Below are 24,045 nucleotides of genomic sequence, written 5' to 3'. Positions count from 1 at the left end.
AGATTCGTAATGCAATCCTGCTAGACAATGTAATGTTCCAAAATATAAACTCTATCAGCATCTCCACAATAGACCGGGTATTGAAGAAACATCAGATGACCATGAAACAGATTTACAGGGTACCATTTGAGAGAAACTCTGACAGAGAGCAGCGCGTCGATGGCCAGGGGGATGAGGATGGTGGCCAGGAAAGAGAGGGTGACAATGGCGACCACTGAAAATATTACTGTACTATAGTTCTGAAACGTTATGTACAGTATGGTAGGCTAGAGTTATTTGTGTTTTTTTTTGTTTTTTGTTTGTGTTTATAACTGTTCACATTTACAGAATCCTGTATATGTTTTCTTTTCACAGTATGTTCTCTAATGTTAACATTTCTTTGTACGAATGAAAATGTTTACAGTTTCCTTGAGTATGAGTGGTTTATTGGAGGCTGATTTTACTGTAAAATCTTTTAGTTTTATTCATAGTGGTATTCTGTTGCTAGACCTGTGCCTCAGTGACAGAACGTCTAAGCATTTTGACTTGCAGTGCTTAAACAATGCCAAAGGTATAATGCATTTTGGGGGCATTGACTATTTATATGGGAAGGATATTTAGTTTTGACACATGGATAAACTCTTTTGGGAGAGATATGAGCTTTTGCAGGGGATCCATGGTGTTGTGCTAAACCATCCAGGTTATTTTGACAAAAGCACTAAATGAATGCACATGTGCCAAGGCACTTGAGAAGGATCTGTGCTATTTTGACTGTACTGGCCTTTTATATGGGAAAGGAATCTGCTTTTGAAGCATGGACGAAGAGTTTGGGGAAAGATATTTGATTTTGCTAGTGAGCTATAGTGTTGGGCAGAACTGTAAGACTGTTTGGCCAAATGACCTTATGGTTTTGAGAATGTCATCTCGGTTTCAAGAAATGAGCCAAACTAATCGGGAAAAACTGTAATATGTAATAAATTTTGATATTCTGTAGAGCCATTCACTGTGAACGGACGAGTAAAAAATATATAGATAGTTGCTTTGCTATTTTATTATTACTTTTAATGGCTGAAAACATAGGTAGTTATAAAATATATAATATGTAATAAGGTAATGATCCAGCTGCAATGGAAACTAAAAAAAAAAAGGTAAAATAACCGTTTCTCTGTTTCCAGACAGCTTTGACGAGTCAACAGAATGATCCTAGACACAGACTCTGCACTATGATTTAAGTTGAAAGGGGAGAGAGCTTTTTCTCTCTCGTTTTTTTTCTTTTTTGTTGTTATTCCTGTTAGTTTCTCTTTTATCAAAATTCTAAGTTCTTCGTAATGTTTTATGTGCAAAAACGTAGCGTTACTTTTTGATGACTTGCTGTGAAATCGTTTTGTATTTCTGAAGAGTCCTGGGATTCTCATTGTAATAGATAGAGAGGGTCAAAAAAAAGGCTCAAATGTATTCGTCCAATTAACTGAGGGTGAACAAACGGTGATCCACACAGTGCGCTTTCAGAAGGATTAGTAACCATTTTAAAATTGATACAACGAATAGAAAACGAAAAAAAAAACGACAAAGTGACTATGAACACTGCTGCAAGAATTTTGAAAGACCGTTGAAGGGTCCGATTTTTATCAACGCTGAGAACTTAACGTAAAGGATTCATAAGTAAGGAACAATTATGACTGAAAGAAGATTTCTTTAAATGAAATATGTAAAAATTTAAAATGTAAGACAGTTAGAACAAAGAGTAATAGAATGTGCGCTCTTTATCACGTTCATTTAGAACATGAGCAATAGAGACATGTCCATACCTTCTTCTTTTCAGTAACAATTAAAGAAAAATGAAAAAAGAATGACATTTTTAATGGCCAACACAAACGTAGAAGGAACAGCTTTATTATCAATTAGAAATCCTTATTTATGCGAAAATTATTATCACACCTAAATACTAAAAATATTGTATTTAGGTGTGCTATAACGGTGACAGTGTTTCTAAAACAAAGAAAGAAAGAAAGGTAAAGAGAAGAAAAAAGCACAAAACAAAAAACTATCTTTAGAAGAGTATTAAAATGTCAAGCCGAGTTCAGGACCAAGGACAGACAAGAATGATGTAAATAAGAAGTTGTTTATACTACTACACAAACCAGAAACAACGCAACTTTGGACAAACCAAATCGGTGGTCCCTCAAATTTCGAAAACATGCATTAGGAAAAAAAAAAGAGAAAAGTGGACTTAAAATTCACATAAAACGATTCCAGGAACAGCGCAAAAACGCAGTTCAGAACCAAGGACAGAGAAAAAAAATAATGAAATTGCAAGATGCTTACATCACTAATGAACAAAAGCAACAAAGTAAATCAAATGAGGTTACAGAATCATTCAAGTTTATTTTTGGGACGACGAAAAGATATTTTTGGTGACAATGAAATGATCCTACCTCAGGAGAACCATCGCTGTCCCCAAATACATCGACAAAGTCTGATGGACTTTTCTTCAGAGTCTGGTCAGCAGGCAGCGTGTTGTCATTGTATGATGTCACAAACTTAAAGTCACTGGTTCTTGAACCTGTGGTCAGGTACGCGTCGTAATTATAAGTGCTGCGTAAAGTCCCTGCACCATCAACATCTGCGTAATTAGGAGGTAGATAACCGCTGGGGATGGCAACTGCTCCATCAAACAACAGTCTGGGCTTTCTCCTGCGACAAAACCTCAAACCCAGGATGATGATGATAAAAGTCAGGAAAAAGGTGGACACAGACACCAGCGCGATGATCAGATAAGAGGTCAGTTTGGAATTGCTCTCATTATAAGACAGATCCTTCAGTTCTGGCACCTCAGCCAAGTTATCAGAAATAAGTAAATACATGGAACAGGTGGCAGACAGAGAGGGCTGTCCGTTATCTTTCACTGCCACTACAAGGTTCTGTTTCATGCTGTCAGATTCAGAAATGTCCCGCTGTGTCCTGATCTCTCCGCTGTGGACACCAATAGTAAAAAGTCCCGGATCAGTGGATTTGACTATTTGATAGGACAGCCAGGCGTTCTGTCCTGAGTCCGCGTCCACCGCGATCACTTTGGACACCAGAGAGCCTCCGTGTGCAACTTTGGGGACTAGCTCGGTCATGAAGGAGTTGCCCTCCGGGGAGGGGTACAGGATCTGAGGAGAGTTGTCATTCACATCTGAGATGAACACACTCACGGTCACGTTGCTGCTTAGAGGAGGAGAACCGTTGTCTCTGGCCACCACGTGGACTTTAAAACTCCTGAACTGTTCATAATCAAACGACCTCACAGCGTGGATCACACCCGTGTCTCCGTTCACAGACAGATAGGAGGACATCGGGGCACCGTTCACCTCACCAGCTAACAGAGAATAAACCACTGTACCGTTCTGTCTCCAGTCGGGGTCTCGAGCACTAACGGAACATAAAGTGGAGCCAGGTTTGTTATTCTCACTCACATATGCGCTGTACGACTGTTCCTCAAACACAGGTGGGTTGTCGTTGATGTCAGCTACAGATAACTGAACACTTTTAGAAGAGGACAGAGGTGGAGAGCCCTCGTCAGTGGCAGTGATTGTAATGTTGTAATCAGACACTAGTTCGCGGTCCAGTTGTCCTGTGGTCACCAGAGAATAATAGTTTTTAATAGAAGGAACCAACTTAAAGGGGACACCCTGCTGGATGGAGCAGCGGACCTGTCGGTTATTCTCAGAATCTCTGTCCTGCACGTTAATGATGCCCACCTCTGTACCAGATGGGGCGTTCTCGGGTATGGGGTTAGACATTGATTTAACATGTATTACTGGTGCATTGTCGTTCACGTCAGTGACTTCAATACTTAATGTTGAATATGAAACTAACCCTAATCCATCTTTAGCGCTTATCTGCATTTCATATGATGATACTTTTTCGTAATCAATTGCTCCAGCTACTCTCACTTCTCCAGTTCTGGGGTTTAATGAAAACACATCGCTGTTTTCATCTGAAACATGATCAAATCCATAAGTAATTTCGCTATTTAAACCTTCATCTGGATCATTGGCACTCACTGTGATTACTAATGCTTCCAGAGGAGAGTTTTCAGGCAGACTTGCTGTATAGACATTCTGACCAAAGACTGGTACATTATCATTAGCATCCAGTACAGTGACGTGTATGACCACAGTGCCCGATCTCTGTGGAGAGCCTCCATCGAAGGCTGTAAGTAACAGCACAATCTCTTTTTTGTCTTCCCTGTCTAGTTCTTTGTCTAAGACTAGTTCACAGTATTTACGACCACTCGCCTTTGTGTTCACATTTAGTTTGAAATGATCATTCTGCTGAAGTGAATAGCCCTGAACAGCATTTTCTCCGATGTCCGCGTCGTGAGCTTCTCCGACAAGAAAACGTTCGCCTTTATCCGCTGACTCCTGTATTTCAATCTTAAGTGATTCCTCTTTAAACTGTGGTGAGTTATCGTTGATGTCTTGAACGCGGATATGAATGCGGTGCAGTTCTAAAGGATTTTCCAGCACTAGCTCCTGTTTCAGAACACACAACGCCTTTTTCGCACAAAGCCCCTCTCGGTCGATCCTTTCTTGTACAATTAACTCGCCAGTATTGAGATTTACGCTGCAGTACTTGACACCGCTATCCTCTGTATCTATACGAGGCTTTCGAGCGGACAGTCTGCCCAAATCAAGTCCCAGATCCTTAGCGATATTTCCAATTATAGATCCACGTTTTATCTCCTCTGGCATAGAATAGCTCACGTCTCCACTCACGGTCCCGAAGATAATATACATATAAGCAAGGCCGCAGTGCAGCGCATATACGCTGTATCCCATTGCTACTGCGGGGAAAAAAAAACAAATTTTGCTAGCAGTTTTGTATAGTAAGATCTACAATGACCAATTTCCTTCCATAAGCGAAAAAATCACCCAACGTTTTGCGAAAAACAACTGCAACTACAGATTCGAGGTTGAAAGTCGTAGATAGTGAAGGGTGGGGTATTATTGCAGTCTCTCGTTTGCTGGTACACACTGACACCATGAGTATTTCTCTAGGTATAACAACACAACAATATGATTTAATTTCAAACAGAGACACATTCATTGAAAATTGCCAGTCGAATCTACAAAAACTTTGTGAGAACAAAGAGATAAATTAAGTTTGCCAGATAATTATATACAACTGCTATACAGGGTAGGTCAACACCAAACTAAACCATTTTTCCTTCAAGAGCTTCATGTTTAGTAAAGCAAACTTCCTGAATTATACTGTTTTTTAGACTGTAAATCCTGACTTTATATTTTGCACACTGAAGTTTTTACTCTGCTAAAACACTGCAGTTAAAGACAAATTTCTTTTAAATAATTATTGTTCAGCAAGCATTTTAAGAGTGTGGAATCTGTAGAAACATCGGTCATACATTTGTGCGGAGAAAAAAGTATTTTCTTTGATTGCTTCAACATGTCCTGATGAATAAAATGTTTAAGCTGTTGCGGATTTTTCTAACAGCGCACTGTGTTTTGTAAGATGAAGGTTTACATGTGGTGAAACTACGAACCGATTTAATGCTGATGCTAGACATAATTAAAGACAGACTGATCAATAATCTTTATCAAGTCTAAGCAAAGAGACCATACCATTTCACTAGCCGCGTGGATACAGTAAATGCATCACATACGATGTTTAGTTTAAACAAAAATTACAGTGCATTTGTGAAATTCATATGCTGACTGGAAGTTTCTTCATTTAAGGTACCGGCTGGCTGTCAGTGAAATTTGAGGTCGTAACATGTTATTTAACAGCATTAAAAAAATTTCAAGTTCTGTAAGACAAAACTTTTGGTTGAAACGTTAATTTATACAGCGCAAAGGGCATGATGTATGTGGGGAGGGTCTTTCTGGTATTTCAATTATCGCGTAACATACATAGGAACGACATGCGCGAAGAAAATAAATAATTAGGAAATCATCATGAAATGTAGAACTGGCCACTATTAAAAGAAACAGACTCACTGGAGGGAGGCAATTTCTTTAACAAAATCACAGATAAACGAAGCTATACTACACCGAAGCAAACAAAGACATTCAGTCTTCTTGTTGAAGGTGCACAAAGACTTGTGTATAAAAATCAGCTATGCTCAATGTCTACTAATATTAAACAAACAAACCAAAAACTTCAGCACCATGGATAGAGTAAGAGAGACACAAAAGACATTCTCTATTCAAACTTAACCTGTATGGCAACAGAAATTAATTTAAAAATAATATAAACGCCATGAATTTCTTCCACGTGAACACTATCAAATAAGTGAATAAAAAAGTTGAAATGTGAAATGTAATCGGAAAAATTGAGTCAGCAATGCGAATTTTCAACGCACAGTCCTCGAAGGTCTCAAAGTAAACACCAAAATAAAACTTGAATGGCAAATAACAAGATTGAGAAAAGCGTGGCTGTATCATTGGAACTACTTTAAAGGGAATAATTATGCATCATACCTCAGGGGCAGTATCGCAGTCCCCGAATACATCAGCAAAGTCTGATGGACTTTTCTTCAGAGTCTGGTCAGCAGGCAGCGTGTTGTCATTGTATGATGTCACAAACTTAAAATCACTGGTTCTTGAACCTGTGGTTAGGTACGCGTCATAATTATAAGTGCTGCGTAAAGTTCCTGTGCCATCAACATCTGCGTAATTAGGAGGGAGATAACCGCTGGGGATGGCAACTGCTCCATCAAACAACAGTCTGGGCTTTCTCCTGCGACAAAACCTCAAACCCAGGATGATGATGATAAAAGTCAGGAAAAAGGTGGACACAGACACCAGCGCGATGATCAGATAAGAGGTCAGTTTGGAATTGCTCTCATTATAAGACAGATCCTTCAGTTCTGGCACCTCAGCCAAGTTATCAGAAATTAGTAAATACATGGAACAGGTGGCAGACAGAGAGGGCTGTCCGTTATCTTTCACTGCCACTACAAGGTTCTGTTTCATGCTGTCAGATTCAGAAATGTCCCGCTGTGTCCTGATCTCTCCGCTGTGGACACCAATGGTAAAAAGTCCCGGATCAGTGGATTTGACTATTTGATAGGACAGCCAGGCGTTCTGTCCGGAGTCCGCGTCCACCGCGATCACTTTGGACACCAGAGAGCCTCCGTGTGCAACTTTGGGGACCAGCTCGGTCATGAAGGAGTTGCCCTCCGGGGAGGGGTACAGGATCTGAGGAGAGTTGTCATTCACATCTGAGATGAACACACTCACGGTCACGTTGCTGCTGAGAGGAGGAGAACCGTTGTCTCTGGCCATCACGTGGACTTTGAAGCTCTTGAACTGTTCATAATCAAACGACCTCACAGCATGGATCACACCCGTGTCTCCGTTCACAGACAGATAGGAGGACACCGGGGCACCGTTCACCTCACCAGCTAACAGAGAATAAACCACTGTACCGTTCTGTCTCCAGTCGGGGTCTCGAGCACTAACGGAACATAAAGTGGAGCCCGGTTTGTTATTCTCACTCACATATGCGCTGTACGACTGTTCCTCAAACACAGGTGGGTTGTCGTTGATGTCAGCTACAGATAATTGAACACTTTTAGTCGACGACAGAGGTGGAGAGCCCTCGTCAGTGGCAGTGATTGTAATGTTGTAATCGGACACTAGTTCACGGTCCAGTTGTCCCGTAGTCACCAGAGAATAATAGTTTTTAATAGAAGGAACCAACTTAAAGGGGACACCCTGCTGGATGGAGCAGCGGACCTGTCGGTTATTCTCCGAATCTCTGTCCTGCACGTTAATGATGCCCACCTCTGTACCAGGTGAGGCGCTCTCGGGTATGGGGTTAGACAATGATTTCAGATTTATAAATGGTGCATTGTCGTTCACATCAGTGATATCAATAACAACTTTCGCTTCTGAAGAAAGGCCATAACCGTCTTTTGCTTCAACAAGCATTTCGTATTTCGACCCCTCTTCATAATCGATATCACCTGTCACAAGAATTTCTCCAGTTTTGGGATCAAGCGAAAAAAGCTTTTCTAATTTATCAGAAGGTCGACTAAATTCATAAGTAACCTCTCCATTAACGCTCTCATCTGCATCTGATGCGTTTACTCTTATAACTGGGGTTTTCAGTGGTGAGTTTTCCGGTATACTGGCTCTATATACGGCTTCTGTGAACACGGGGGCGTTATCATTAGCATCAAGAACAATTACGTGTATGACCACTGTCCCTGATTTCCGAGGGGAGCCACCATCCATGGCTGTGAGCAGTAATTTCATTTCCTGCTTCTCTTCTCGGTCTAACTCCGTATCTAAAACCAGCTCACCGTATTTACTGCCAGAACTTGTCGTCTGAATGCTGAACACAAAGTGAGCGTTTTCTTGTAAAATGTAGTTTTGAACAGAATTTTGACCTATATCTGCGTCATGTGCTCTATTAATGCGATACCTGGCTCCTTTGGCCGCTGATTCTCCAATTTCCTAGCTTTAATATATCCTTCGGAAAGATTGGCGCATTGTCGTTTATGTCCTGCACCTGCAGGGACAACCGGTGCAGCTCCAGCGGATTCTCTAACAGCAAGTCGAATTTGAGAACACACGAAGGCCTTTCTCCACAGTGCTCCTCTCGGTCTATTCTCTCCGCAACGAATAAATCTCCGCTTCTCTGGTTTATTCCACAATACTGTCTTTCGCTTCCTTCCAAGTCAACGCGAGGTTTTCGAGCAGACAGTCGACCCAGATCCAGCCCGAGATCTTTAGCGATATTTCCAATAACAGATCCGCGTTTCAGCTCCTCTTGTACGGAATAGCTCAGATCTCCGTTTGCGTATTGCGCCATAACAAAGAGAAAACACAAAACTGAGGCTTTGACAAAGACTTCGGCTCTGCATCATCCTCAGAAAGCACTACACAGTTTAAAACACGCTATTTGAACCCTTAAGAAATACGTCCCTAGATCAGTATATGAGCATTTCAAGCAACTGTCGGTGCTGTTGATGACTAGATAAAGCAGTGTGCTCGTTCTGATGGGTGGTGTGCAACATGGATCCAACACTAAGTCCATAGCTGGTGTATAGTGACACCGTGAGTGCAAAGGATATATAATAATATCAGAAAGTATTTTTAAATGCCTTTTCTGTTGTTGTTTTTGTTGTTGTTGTTGTTTTCGTTGTTGGTGTTTTTTTGACAAAGTGGTTGTTCAAAAGTAAACTTTAATAAAATCGTAAGAAAGTGTAATAATGCGCTATTTTTTTTTATTTTAATTTGTTATTTATTTATTTATTTTGTGCTATATGTTTAATTCAACGGCGATGCTCATATCATGTGTTACAAGGTTTTGAAAATAATGTCTCTCTAAGGTGGTCCTTCTAAAGAATGCGATAATCATAGAAAACTTTGACGTGCGATACAACATTTTCAGCAGATCATTTCCTCTAGTTTTAACGTAAGGCATTTCAAAATCACATCGAAGTAAAAAACTCTCCAACCCTCTTTAACACTTTCTCTCTCTCTCTATGTCTTGCAACTATTTTTCTTTCCTTTTCTCCCCCCCCCAAAAAAAGTTCCAATAAATTTCCAATGACAAGTTAAAAAAAATGTTTAACCGATATCACCGAAGGCCACGACTATGACCTGACAGATAATTAAAATGAATGATACATTTCAAACTGACCTAAACGAGGGCTATTTTGGTGTTTATGTTTCACTCCGTATAAAACGGTAAAAGAGATGTTTACATTATGATTCCTGAGGGATCTTAAATACTAACAGACAATTATAAACATTCAGAAAAGCGCAGTTAACGGCGTAGAAAACAAAATAGACATGTAATACTTCAGTTACAGACGCTTAAACACTAGGCCGCCGATAACCATTTTACTTCAGTCACTCCAATGATATGATCTGTTTTCCTAATAATAACAGGTAATTTATTTAAAAGACAAACTGCAACACAATAAATGAGGCACATATGTGTTGGTGAGAAATAACTTCACTGTAATCTAAAGTGTTTTCAAAATGGAAAACAAATCTAAAAATCCAGAAAAATTTTTCCTGAATATTAATACCACGCGCAGCCAGTTCAGTTTGTTCAGCAACAAGGTCAGAGACAGGATGAAGAAGCGGGTATAGTGCTCAAAAGTTTAAACCAGAGAAAACGCAATAAGCTAAACAGTTTTACTGAAGAGAATTAAAATAATAAAGTATATAATTAATTAGTAATGAACTATCACACCACGCAAATTTAGAACACGTGAAAGACACAGTGAAGCGTGCCCAAACTGCTAACGGAACTTACCCAAGGTATTTTTGTTTACTCTGACATGTGATATGTTACTTAAAATAAATATTTAAAAAAGACAAGTCCAAGAAAAATAGATTGATTGTGTTCATAAAAGTACTTTCTGCATCGCTGCAAGACTGTCATGAAGACAGAAAAGGAATATAAAACGCCTGTTCCTACCTCTGGTGAAGGATTGCAGTCGCCGAATACATCACCAAAGTCTGATGGACTTTTCTTCAGAGTCTGGTCAGCAGGCAGCGTGTTGTCATTGTACGATGTCACAAACTTAAAGTCACTGGTTCTTGAACCTGTGGTCAGGTACGCGTCATAATTATAAGTGCTGCGTAAAGTTCCTGTGCCATCAACATCTGCGTAATTAGGAGGGAGATAACCGCTGGGGATGGCAACTGCTCCATCAAACAACAGTCTGGGCTTTCTCCTGCGACAAAACCTCAAGCCCAGGATGATGATGATAAAAGTCAGGAAAAACGTGGACACAGACACCAGTGCGATGATCAGATAAGAGGTCAGTTTGGAATTGCTCTCATTATAAGACAGATCCTTCAGTTCTGGCACCTCAGCCAAGTTATCAGAAATGAGTAAATACATGGAACAGGTGGCAGACAGAGAGGGCTGTCCGTTATCTTTCACTGCCACTACAAGGTTCTGTTTCATGCTGTCAGATTCAGAAATGTCCCGCTGTGTCCTGATCTCTCCGCTGTGGACACCAATAGTAAAAAGTCCCGGATCAGTGGATTTGACTATATGATAGGACAACCAAGCGTTCTGTCCGGAGTCTGCGTCCACCGCGATCACTTTGGACACCAGAGAGCCTCCGTGTGCAGCTTTGGGGACCAGCTCGGTCATGAAGGAGTTGCCCTCCGGGGAGGGGTACAGGATCTGAGGAGAGTTGTCATTCACATCTGAGATGAACACACTCACGGTCACGTTGCTGCTGAGAGGAGGAGAACCGTTGTCTCTGGCCATCACGTGGACTTTGAAGCTCCTGAACTGTTCATAATCAAACGACCTCACAGCGTGGATCACACCCGTGTCTCCGTTCACAGACAGATATGAGGACACCGGGGCACCGTTCACCTCACCAGCTAACAGAGAATAAACCACTGTACCGTTCTGTCTCCAGTCGGGGTCTCGAGCACTAACGGAACATAAAGTGGAGCCCGGTTTGTTATTCTCACTCACATATGCGCTGTACGACTGTTCCTCAAACACAGGTGGGTTGTCGTTGATGTCAGCTACAGATAACTGAACACTTTTAGAAGAGGACAGAGGTGGAGAGCCCTCGTCAGTGGCAGTGATTGTAATGTTGTAATCAGACAGTAGTTCACGGTCCAGTTGTCCCGTAGTCACCAGAGAATAATAGTTTTTAATAGAAGGAACCAACTTAAAGGGGACACCCTGCTGGATGGAGCAGCGGACCTGTCGGTTATTCTCCGAATCTCTGTCCTGCACGTTAATGATGCCCACCTCTGTACCAGGTGGGGCGTTCTCAGGTATGGGATTAGACAATGATTTCAGATTTATAAATGGTGCATTGTCGTTCACATCAGTAATATCAATAATAACTTTTGCTTCTGAAGAAAGGCCATAACCGTCTTTGACTTCAACAATTACTTCGTATTTCGACCCCTCTTCATAGTCGATTTCACCTGTAACAAGAATTTCTCCAGTTTTGGGATCAAGCGAAAAAAGCTTTTGTAATTTATCAGAAAGTCGACTAAATTCATATGTAACCTCTCCATTAACGCCCTCATCTGCATCTGATGCGTTTACTCTTATAACTGGGGTTTTCAGTGGTGAGTTTTCCGGTATACTGGCTCTATATACGGCCTCTGTGAACACGGGGGCGTTATCATTAGCATCAAGAACAATTACGTGTATGACCACTGTCCCTGATCTCTGAGGGGAGCCACCATCCATGGCTGTGAGCAGTAATTTCATTTCCTGCTGCTCCTCTCGGTCTAACTCCGTATCTAAAACCAGCTCACCGTATTTACTGCCAGAACTTGTCGTCTGAATGCTGAACACAAAGTGAGCATTTTCTTGTAAAATGTAGCTTTGAACAGAATTTTGACCTACATCTGCATCTTGTGCTGCATTAATGCGATACCTGGCTCCTTTGGCCGCTGATTCTGTAATTTCCAGCTTTATAATATCTTTCGGAAAGATTGGCGCATTGTCGTTTATGTCCTGCACCTGCAGGGACAACCGGTGCAGCTCCAGCGGATTCTCTAACAGCAAGTCGAATTTGAGAACACACGAAGGTCTTTCTCCACAGTGCTCCTCTCGGTCTATTCTCTCCGCAACGAAAAACTCTCCGCTTCTCTGGTTTATTCCACAATACTGTCTTTCGCTTCCTTCCAAGTCAACACGAGGTTTTCGAGCAGATAGCCGACCCAGATCCAGCCCGAGATCTTTAGCGATATTTCCAATAACAGATCCGCGTTTCAGCTCCTCTTGTACGGAATAGCTCAGATCTCCGTGTGCGTATTGGACTATATCAAAGAGAAAAACAAAGCAAAGGCTTTGACAAAGACGCTGTCTGTGCGCCATCCTATGACAGCACTACAGAAGTTAAAACACGTTATTTTAAATCTTTAAAAACAAGTCCCTAGATCAGTATATTTCTATTTTTTGTCGCTGGTATTGTAGACTGCAGAGAATAGAATGGCCGAACCCACTGATGGGTGGTGTGCAAAGTAGGTTGAAATTCTCCTGCTTTGCTGGTCTATAGTGACACCCTGAGCATGAATAGCACATAACAGTTTTGGAGAAAACGTTTTTGCTTGATCCGTGAAGATATCATTTCTCTTTCATACTTTAACAAAAACATTTCAACGCGGGTATTCAAACACAGCTGTATGAAGGCAGGATTCTGTAATTTTTTCTTCACTACTCTTTATGTGACTTTTTTTTCCATTGATGTTTAAAGGCTCCATTAAATTGCATTATCTCTCATCCGAATCAAAACTTTGAAAACACACAAAATGCTTCGTATATTTTTCCACGCATCATTTACATTTTGGCTGCATTTTTAACATTTTGCCGTTGCTTGAAAGTCAGTCTTGGTTTTCCTGTTTAACTCTCCCTAAATAGTCTGGATAACTTTTAGAATTTTGTCTTGAGACGCACAAAAACCCTGCCCTTAACTTATACGAAGACCATTAAAGAAACATTAGTTCACTAAAAATATGCAATGAATAATAACAGAAAATAACAAAGAACCAAACCAGTGCTTTCAGTGTTTCAGTAAAATATGTCAATACAAGCATTACCTCAGTTACCACGAGATTTAAGATAAAGGAGGGATATTACTACTTCTTTCATGAAGAAACAACTTCTATAAATATGTACAATTCGCTACCGAGAGTCATGTATAACGTGAATTGTCACTATGTGACCACAAACATTTCTATCCGGTTACACTTGTGATTCTACTTTTCCTTATTTTTAATCGTACTTAGGAATAGATGTGATGTCATAGCAAAATCTTGTTAGGAAAATGGAACACACGTCTCCATAAAAACAAATGAAACTGTTAAACTGTAGCCTAAAAATTAAAAAAATTTAAAAAGTTATACATAAAACATAGTAGCATAGCAGCGCATTCCCCATGAAAATACGTCACAAGAGGAAACAAAAGGTTCAGCACCAAGGATAGCATGGACTAGGCCTGCTCAGCACCAAGGACAGAGACACAGAGCACCAGCTGCATGTCGGCTCCAAAGACACAGACAAGGGCAACTGATAAACTCATCGCAAAGTGGAAAAACAGCAATTCCAACCGCCTCTCTGCCTCTCGAACAGAAGAACAAGAAAAGTATTACAACTCTGACCCACGCTGGCTAACTTTAATTGAAACACAGATACTTTTGGCCAATTAAATAAACAAATAAACAATAAAACAAGACACCATAGACTGTGTTTCAAAGCTCTTGAGTCAACATGTACCAACAGTATAAGTTCAACGAAACCTGCCATTCATTAGTCAGGTTTGTAGAATTGTTCTGTTGTCAGAAAACACATATTTTACAAAAGTTATTCTTTTATTTATTGTTGTGATGGAACTGTCTAAAATATACTAAATGTCCTGCAGGAGATCTAAGATGATATCTGATGACAACAGAGGACATAGGCACGTGTGATAATCTGTTTAATACTGGAGGTGATAAGTAAGAACATTAGAGCATTTTTGGGATCTTTACTCTAAGAAACCCTTAACAGCTTAACTGCCCAAGGGAATCTTTTGTTTGGCCTTTGAGCAAAATGAACAAAGAATGCCAAACCAAACTTTTCATTTAATACTATTCAATTTAATACTATCATACACATACTCAGAAACCTGTCAAGTAAAGAGTTCACTTTTTTAACTCTTCTATTGAATACGTTATGATGGACAGACCGTAACTCTCAAGAACATAACACCACACCAAGTAAGTGTTAAGAAAATCAAGGTACAAGTACAAGATTAAAAACTAACAAGAAAAAACACGATCATATCAAGAAACAGAGGATTAACATCAAGTGAAAGTATCTATTTTTTTACTTGTACAGCGGTCTGTTTCTTATTTAAAAGCAAAGTTTAAGAACCACGTGCGAAAAAAACCTGCTCAGTATGAGTGTTTTATCAAAAAGAAAAAAGAAAATATTCAATTTCCTTAATTGGCAAAAGTATCACAGCCTCCAAACGCTTTGAAATTAAACAATATTTACAAGCTGTACAGTTATTGAAAATAGGACATGCGATATCTTCCTACCTTAGGAGACATATCGCCATGTCCAAACACATCTGTAAAGTCTGATGGACTTTTCTTCAGAGTCTGGTCAGCAGGCAGCGTGTTGTCATTGTATGATGTCACAAACTTAAAGTCACTGGTTCTTGAACCTGTGGTTAGGTACGCGTCATAGTTGTAAGTGCTGCGTAAAGTTCCTGTGCCATCAACATCTGTGTAATTAGGAGGAAGATAACCGCTGGGGATGGCAACTGCTCCATCAAACAACAGTCTGGGCTTTCTCCTGCGACAAAACCTCAAGCCCAGGATGATGATGATAAAAGTCAGAAAAAACGTGGACACAGACACCAGCGCGATGATCAGATAAGAGGTCAGTTTGGAATTGCTCTCATTATAAGACAGATCCTTCAGTTCTGGCACTTCAGCCAAGTTATCAGAAATAAGTAAATACATGGAACAGGTGGCAGACAGAGAGGGCTGTCCGTTATCTTTCACTGCCACTACAAGGTTCTGTTTCATGCTGTCAGATTCAGAAATGTCCCGCTGTGTCCTGATCTCTCCGCTGTGGACACCAATAGTAAAAAGTCCCGGATCAGTGGATTTGACTATATGATAGGACAACCAAGCGTTCTGTCCGGAGTCTGCGTCCACCGCGATCACTTTGGACACCAGAGAGCCTCCGTGTGCAGCTTTGGGGACCAGCTCGGTCATGAAGGAGTTGCCCTCCGGGGAGGGGTACAGGATCTGAGGAGAGTTGTCATTCATATCTGAGATGAACACACGCACGGTCACGTTGCTGCTGAGAGGAGGAGAACCGTTGTCTCTGGCCATCACATGGACTTTAAAACTCCTGAACTGTTCATAATCAAACGACCTCACAGCGTGGATCACACCCGTGTCTCCGTTCACAGACAGATACGAGGACACCGGGGCACCGTTCACCTCACCAGCTAACAGAGAATAAACCACTGTACCGTTCTGTCTCCAGTCGGGGTCTCGAGCACTAACGGAACATAAAGTGGAGCCCGGTTTGTTATTCTCACTCACATATGCGCTGTACGACTGTTCCTCAAACACAGGTGGGTTGTCGTTGATGTCAGCTACAGATAACTGAACACTTTTAGAAGAGGACAGAGGTGGAGAGCCCTCGTCAGTGGCAGTGATTGTAATGTTGTAATCAGATACTAGTTCGCGGTCCAGTTGCCCTGTGGTCACCAGAGAATAATAGTTTTTAATAGACGGAACCAACTTAAAGGGGACACCCTGTTGGATGGAGCAGCGGACCTGTCGGTTATTCTCAGAATCTCTGTCCTGCACGTTAATGATGCCCACTTCTGTACCAGGTGGCACGTTCTCGTGTATAGGGTTAGTTAATGATTTCAAATTGATGGCTGGTGGGTTGTCATTGACATCAGTTATATCTATAACTACTGTACAATAAGAGGTAAGACCCGGTCCGTCCTTTGCTCTTACTCGCAGCTCTATTAAAGTCTCCGTTTCATAATCAAGTGACCCGATAACTTTTATCTCTCCTGTCTTATGATTAAGTGAAAACAAAGATACATGTTCATCAGAGACATGATCGAAGTTATATGTAATATCACCATTTGGGCCAGTGTCTGCATCGGTTGCGCTCACTGTAACCACTACGGTATCTAAAAGAGAGTTTTCAGGCACACTGGCTTCATAAACGGCCTTGCTGAACACTGGGGCGTTATCATTAGCATCCAGCACAGTGATGTGAATAATCGCAGTACCTGATCTCTGAGGAGATCCACCATCTACAGCTGTAAGCACTAATTTCAGCCCTTTCGCTTTTTCTCGGTCTAGTTCTTTTAACAAAACCAATTCGGAATGTTTCCTCCCACTAACATCTGTATTTACATTAATGGTGAAATGCTCATTGTTTTGTAAATTGTAACGTTGCACAGCATTTGTGCCTATGTCGGCATCGCGGGCTTCCGTAAGTAAAAATCTCGCTCCTTTGTCTGCCGATTCTGTTATTTCAAGTGAAATCAGATCCTCACTAAACTCTGGCGCGTTATCATTTATATCTTGCACATGAATACTGATGCGATGAAGCTCTAAAGGGTTTTCCAGCACAAGCTCCTCTTTTAAAACACAGCTGGCTTTTTTACCACAAAGACTTTCCCTGTCGATCCTGTCACTGACAGTCAAATCTCCGGTGATCAGATTAATATCACAATACCTTTTATCGTCCCTGTCTGTGTCAATGCGGACTTTACGCGAGGAAAGAGTCGCAATCCCAAGACCCAGATCTTTGGCGATATTCCCTATCACAAATCCGACTTTCATTTCCTCTGCGATAGTGTAGCTCACGTCTCCATGGGCGAAATGCAAGGCCACGAAAAGGAAAACCACACAATAGCAATTCATAGCCAATCTTCCGTATACTGCACTTCCCATGATCGATCAAGGTTTAATCCTTTCCTGGAAAATTCCTTGGAAGTGATCAAAAATAGTGCTCTTTTTAAATATTCTAAATAATCCCAGCGTTTGCCTTTTGTAACGTCCTTAACCTAGACACGCTACACCAAATAAGCCTTCGCAATGGCAGAAAAGAATGGATGAAGAATAGATACCTCCTGTCTTTGTTGGTGCACAGTGACACCAAGAGTTTCGTTAAATTATAGCACCGCAAACCCAAACAAGAGGCCAGCTTCGAGTTTATAACGCCCTTATTAATCAATAAAATTATTGACACTCTAGGGACTTCGGTGTTATTTGGTCATTCATACTGATTTCTTTTTTCTTTTTTTTCCCTCCTGTGGTGCGCTTTTCAATGAAATAATAAACCATATTTAAAACAAATCCATGTGTAATCCTGCAAAAGACAAGTAAAAGTACTAAATCTATAGAAAGCAACTTGTGTGCACATGAGCCAAAATGAATGATCTTAAGGGATAGTGGCAATATACTATTTTCATTATCGACCATCTCTCAAGCACACTTCAAGGAAGACCTCTAGTATTCATTTCTACATCAGACATAAAATAAGTTCCTGAGAAATCAATAAAAGGGAACCACAAATATTGTCATAATGTAAACTGCTTTACTTATTCAATCAATGCTGCATTTTTCTTTTCTTTTTTTCCATCATTTTTTGCATATAGAAAAATAAGACATTTGATTCACAAATGCCAAAAACAAATATTATAAGCAATACCCTTGGATAATATACAGCAGAATCAAATTTAGTAGCTCAAGGATATTCCATATAACTTGTTTCATTGAGTTTCTTTAACAAACAACCTGAAATATCTGCAAAAAGAACAATGACTTTCCACTATCACCATCCGAATAAGGTAAAACTTAGAGAAACAAATATCTCGCATAAAGTGCATGATTTAGGAGGGTATTAACTCTTAAATCCACTTCTAATTTCAAGCAGGTAGGAATGAACCAAAGCTGTTGCCATGTGTATTCAACAAAGAAAAGACCAACAAGTAAGAGAAATACATCCTTATTTTTTGTAAATCTTAAATTACCAAGAGAGATTAGATCTTGTAATAATTTAAGTATCTTCTTTTCTTAGTAAACAAAGATTGTCTCACTCAATGTCTGGTAATAACCTAATGTAAAAACACCAAGCATTAAACAGTAAAATAATGTCTGCAGGTCTGGGATGAGTTAAGACTTTTGTATGTTTGTTTTTTTTTCCCTGTGCTGTTAATGATGAAAACCTTCCTATGCAAGAATTTGGTGTAACATCATAACTTACCAGTTTATATGTATAAAAAAATAAACGTTTCACAACATCAAAGTATTATTTAACAGCACCAGTGCTATTCAGTGGTCTGAATGTCAGGGTTGATCACTGAGTAGAAAAGGAAAATCTGCTATTGAGAATTCCAACAGGGATTAACTTGCAGCATGTGATTTGAAATTATATTATTTAGCAGTTTGCATTGTCTTATAGTTCTCCAACCACCAGACAAGACTGTGCATTCTCAAAGTATGGCATGCTGATACTGGAATTATGCATCTGTTGTTTTTAATTTGTTCTCTCAGTTAGAGGTTACAGAATAGAGAAAAATATAGAGGAATACAATTGTTGCACTTTATTTGTAGCATAACTAATGCACTGACAGCTCAGCTTCATCTGCATTGCAGTGATTAGTAGTTTGGGTGAAAACTGAGACGCACAAAGTCAGGTAACACCACTGGTAATGGCATAAGTTTGACCCCACTCATTGTACCCAGAGGTCAGAACTTTTATGCACCTGCTGTTACAGAAGTGAATACTGGATGACTGAGTAATCATCAAAAGCCAAATTTGGCATGTAAAGATTTTAAATTGGCAAGGCATAAAATACTACCCCTAAATATTTGCTATGAGTATTTATGCAGCCAATAGCAATAGTATACTGTAATACTGTTAAGGCCAGTGGCCTGGAAACAAAAGACTTCGTAAGCCATTTTGAAGCTACTACAATATTCGATTGTATAGACTAAGTTCAATTATATGACCACTGCGTGGTGAGTTAGGTTATAAGACTAAATCAATAGCACAATTTTGAAATGGCTGTTGCTGTATGTACATGTCATATATAACCAAGAAATGAAAAACTAGCACAACACCTAACATACTTTGTGGATCAGGAGCTATTTTTTTCTTCAGGGATGATCAAAGCATCCAATCCAATCCAATCCAACTTTATTTATATAGCACTTTTAAAAACAACAAAGTTGACCAAAGTGCTTTCCAATAATAAAACAGAGATAGCAGTTAAAACCATACTTTAAGCATACAATGAAATCAATAAACAAAACAAATATATAATTGAAAAAGAAGATAAAAATAAATCAACATGAGTAGAATAAACAATAAGATATACAATGAATAAGATTAACAAAGTAAAAAGATTAAGAATGACCAACAGCTGACTAAAAACTGACTACAAACTGGCTCTGATAACACTCCTAGAAGGCCTTTGAAAAAAAGTGTGTTTTTAAAAGTGATTTAAACATTTCAAGTGTTGGGGCCAGCCTAATATGGAGGGGCAGTTTGTTCCATAGTTTGGGGGCCACAACAGCGAAAGCTCGGTCTCCTCGGTGTTTCAGTCTCGACATGGGGACAGCAAGGAGTGACTGGTCAGATGATCTGAGAGACCTTTGTGGAGTGTATTGGTGTAAAAGGTCTGACAGGTAAGAAGGAGCCAGGCCATTTAAGACTTTAAAAGCAAGCAATAAAATTTTTAAATGAATTCTAAAATGGACAGGCAACCAGTGTAAGGAGGCAAGAACAGGGGTAATGTGCTCACGTTTGCGTGTCCCTGTCAACAGGTGAGCAGCAGCATTCTGGACCATTTGCAAGCGTGATAGTGAAGCCTGATCAATACCAATATAAAGTCCATTACAATAATCAAGGCGAGTGGTCACAAATGCGTGCAAAACTCTCTCCAAGTCACAAAAAGAAATAAAAGGTTTTACTTTAGAGAGCTGCCTCAACTGAAAAAAGCTTTTTCTCACCACTGTATTTACTTGTTTGTCCATTTTAAGAGCTGTGTCAAATTTTACTCCAAGGTTGGTGACAATTGATTTGACACACGATGTAAGAGGACCCAAGTCAGATGGAGGGACACCAGGTCCATTCGGCCCAATATAATGACTTCAGTCTTCTTTTCGTTAAAGTTTAAAAAATTCAGAGCCAGCCATGCTCTGATATCCTTAAGACATTCTAAAATAGGCCTGAGGGGGTTAAGGTCATTGTGTTTCATCGGTAGATAAATTTGACAATCATCTGCATAAAAATGAAATGAGACTTTATGTTTTTTAATAATATGGCCAAGGGGAAGTAAATAAATACTAAAAAGAAGGGGCCCAAGGATGGATCCTTGAGGTACACCACATGGGAGGGGGGCGGAAGATGAATGAAATTTACCAAGTGAGACTGAAAAACTTCTATCAGAGAGGTATGACTTAAACCACTCCAAGGCAGTGCCTCTAATTCCAACATGATGTTCTAGACGATAAATCAAAATATTGTGATCTACTGTATCAAAAGCTGCTGTGAGATCCAAAAGCACAAGTAAGACAGACTTCCCAGAGTCAGCAGTTAATAAGATATCATTAAAAACTCTCAAAAGTGCAGTCTCTGTGCTGTGAAGTGCTTTAAACCAGATTGAATACCTCAAAAATGTTTTGACTCTCTAAAAAAGTCTGCAGCTGTGAACACACTTCTTTTTTCTAAAATTTTAGAAACAAAAGGAAGCTTTGAAATAGGTCTGAAATTACTCAACAAAGAGGCATCCAAGCAGGGCGTTTCAGCAGAGGCTGTACCACTGCCTGTTTAAAAATTGCAGGTACATGAAACAAATAGCTTTTAACTGGGTGGATTTCAAATAAATAAATACAGGGAGAGCCTATTTAAAAAAAGTAACCCTTGAAAATAGATTTAGTATAGTGAAGAATAGGAATAATGCCTCAGTACTAGGAATCTAATTAAGAATATTATACTATAAAAACACATGTTGCAACATCAAATATTCAGTAATTTAAGAATGATTTCTCTCATATGTATTTGAAAACTGCTCCTGCAAATAAGACTCTAATGTAGATGCATATTAAAAACTTGTCTCATAACCTCTTAACTTTCTGAGCAGAGAGGATAAACAAAACATTAACATCAAATTAATAAACACCATGAAATGATACCAGAACAGTATTCTAGAGGATCATCTAAATGGTTGTATAAAGTCAGAGAATTCGGATCAATAGAGAATTATAAAGATGTGTCATCAATGACAAAAACATAACAGGGCCCTACTTTTAGGAGCATAATCTGCCTGGTGTCATACTACCCTTTTAAACTGGTTATTTAATATGGTATTTGATGGTGGAAAAAAGTTGATATGAATTAGTAAGGCTGGAAGACATGAACACAAGAGCCTAGTTCAAAAACATGTCCTCCTACCTCCAGAGTCTCCAAAGAATCTCCAAAGACATCAGCAAAGTCTGATGGACTTTCTTCAGAGTCTGGTCAGCAGGCAGCGTGTTGTCATTGTATGATGTCACAAACTTAAAGTCACTGGTTCTTGAACCTGTGGTCAGGTACGCGTCATAGTTGTAGTGCTGCGTAAAGTTCCTGTGCCATCAACATCTGTGTAATTAGGAGGAAGATAACCACTGGGGATTGCAACTGCTCCGTCAAACAACAGTCTGGGCTTTCTCCTACGACAAAACCTCAAACCCAGGATGATGATGATGAAAGTCAGAAAAAACGTGGACACAGACACCAGCGCGATGATCAGATAAGAGGTCAGTTTGGAATTGCTCTCATTAAAAGACAGATCCTTCAGTTCTGGCACTTTCCGCCAAGTTATCAGAAATAAGTAAATACATGGAACAGGTGGCAGACAGAGAGGCTGTCCGTTATCTTTCACTGCCACTACAAGGTTCTGTTTCGTGCTGTCAGATTCAGAAATGTCCCGCTGTGTCCTGATCTCTCCGCTGTGGACACCAATGGTAAAATAGTCCCGGATCAGTGGATTTGACTATTTGATAGGACAACCAGGCGTTCTGTCCGGAGTCCGCGTCCACCGCGATCACTTTGTACACCAGAGAGCCTCCGTGTGCAGCTTTGGGGACCAGCTCGGTCATGAAGGAGTTGCCCTCCGGGGAGGGGTACAGGATCTGAGGAGAGTTGTCATTCACATCATGAGATGAAAACACTCAGGGTCACGTTGCTGCTGAGAGGAGGAGAACCGTTGTCTCTGGCCATCACGTGGACTTTAAAACTCCTGAACTGTTCATAATCAAACGACCTCACAGCGTGGATCACACCCCGTGTCTCCGTTCACAGACAGATAGGAGGACACCGGGGCACCGTTCACCTCACCAGCTAACAGAGAATAAACCACTGTGCCATTCTGTCTCCAGTCGGGGTCTCGAGCACTAACGGAACATAAAGTGGAGCCAGGTTTGTTATTTTCACTCACATATGCGCTGTACGACTGTTCCTCAAACACAGGTGGGTTGTCGTTGATGTCAGCTACAGATAACTGAACACTTTAGTCGACGACAGAGGTGGAGAGCCCTCGTCAGTGGCAGTGATTGTAATGTTGTAATCAGACAAGTAGTTCGCGGTCCAGTTGTCCTGTTGTTACCAGAGAATAATAGTTTTTAATAGAAGGAACCAACTTAAAGGGGACACCCTGCTGGATGGAGCAGCGGACCTGTCGGTTATTCTCAGAGTCTCTGTCCTGCACGTTAATTATGCCCACCTCTGTACCAGGTGACAAGTGTTCGGGTATGGGGTTCGACAGTGACTTAATATATTAACAGGGTGGGTTGTCATTCACAATCAGTAACTCCTATTTATGACTTTAGCATAGGAAGTTAATCCTAAACAAATCTTCGCAGTATGCGAATGTCAAACATCTCACTGTTTCATAATCAACGGTAGCGGACAATTTATATCCCCTGTTTTTATAATCTATGGCAAATATTGACTGTAACGTCTTCTGGAACGTGTCCAAAGTCATATTAACTTCTGCCATTAGTCTCATTCGGCAGTCAATTGCTTTAACTGTCAGCACAACAGTAACCAGGGGAGAGTTTTCTGACAGACGTGGCTTTATAAACGGCCTGGCTAAACACTGGCAGCGTTATCATTAGCGTCCAAAACGTAATGTGAATGGACCAGGTAACCTGATCTTTGAGGGGAACCACACCATCTAAAAGACGGTCAGAGGATTGATTTCTGTAATGTCACATAGAGCCTCTTGTTAAGTACAAGTTCGAACAGGAATTGGTTCCAACTCCAAGGAAAAAAATTTTTCAGTTCGTCGTAGGTTGTATATTGAACTGAATTTTTTACCGATTTCGGCATCGTGGGCGCTGCTCTTCCTATTGGAAAACGAGCAGCCTTTGAGAGCAGATGCAACTATTCTAGATGATCAATCTTATCAAACTGTGAGGGAGTTGTCATTTATATCCTGGGAACATATAAGGCTGGATTCGCTGCAGTTCTAATGGATTCTCCACATAGTTCTTGTGTTTTAAAACGCCAGGATGCTTT

General features: G+C 40.3%; 3 protein-coding genes and 2 pseudogenes across 20 annotated transcripts in view; all 5 read right to left on the bottom strand.

Annotated features, from left to right (window-relative positions):
- LOC120724174 (protocadherin gamma-A11-like) overlaps positions 1–24,045 on the bottom strand; it is a 125,339-nt gene that overhangs the window by 29,596 nt on the left and 71,698 nt on the right. The window lies entirely within an intron of this gene.
- LOC120724149 (protocadherin gamma-C5-like) overlaps positions 1–24,045 on the bottom strand; it is a 301,683-nt gene that overhangs the window by 208,933 nt on the left and 68,705 nt on the right. For 2 of the 18 annotated variants that reach the window (XM_040016158.1, XM_040016180.1), the window contains exon 1: positions 15,027–17,685. The exons of 12 other annotated variants lie outside the window; for them this stretch is intronic. In XM_040016158.1, the coding sequence (XP_039872092.1) occupies positions 15,027–17,429 (2,403 nt within the window). In that variant the 5' untranslated portion in view covers positions 17,430–17,685. 4 more of the 18 variants (XM_040016164.1, XM_040016181.1, XM_040016166.1 and 1 more) reach the window with 2 other exon arrangements.
- The window catches only part of LOC120724173 (protocadherin gamma-A11-like), a 95,152-nt gene that overhangs the window by 29,596 nt on the left and 41,511 nt on the right, over positions 1–24,045 (bottom strand).
- The window catches only part of LOC120724171, a 79,969-nt pseudogene that overhangs the window by 29,596 nt on the left and 26,328 nt on the right, over positions 1–24,045 (bottom strand).
- The window catches only part of LOC120724178, a 57,057-nt pseudogene that overhangs the window by 29,596 nt on the left and 3,416 nt on the right, over positions 1–24,045 (bottom strand).

Source organism: Simochromis diagramma, unplaced genomic scaffold (genome assembly GCF_900408965.1).
Source record: "Simochromis diagramma unplaced genomic scaffold, fSimDia1.1 OVJJ01000685.1, whole genome shotgun sequence".
NCBI classification, from domain to species: Eukaryota; Metazoa; Chordata; class Actinopteri; order Cichliformes; family Cichlidae; genus Simochromis; species Simochromis diagramma.
This window is presented reverse-complemented; position numbering and strand designations above follow the sequence as displayed.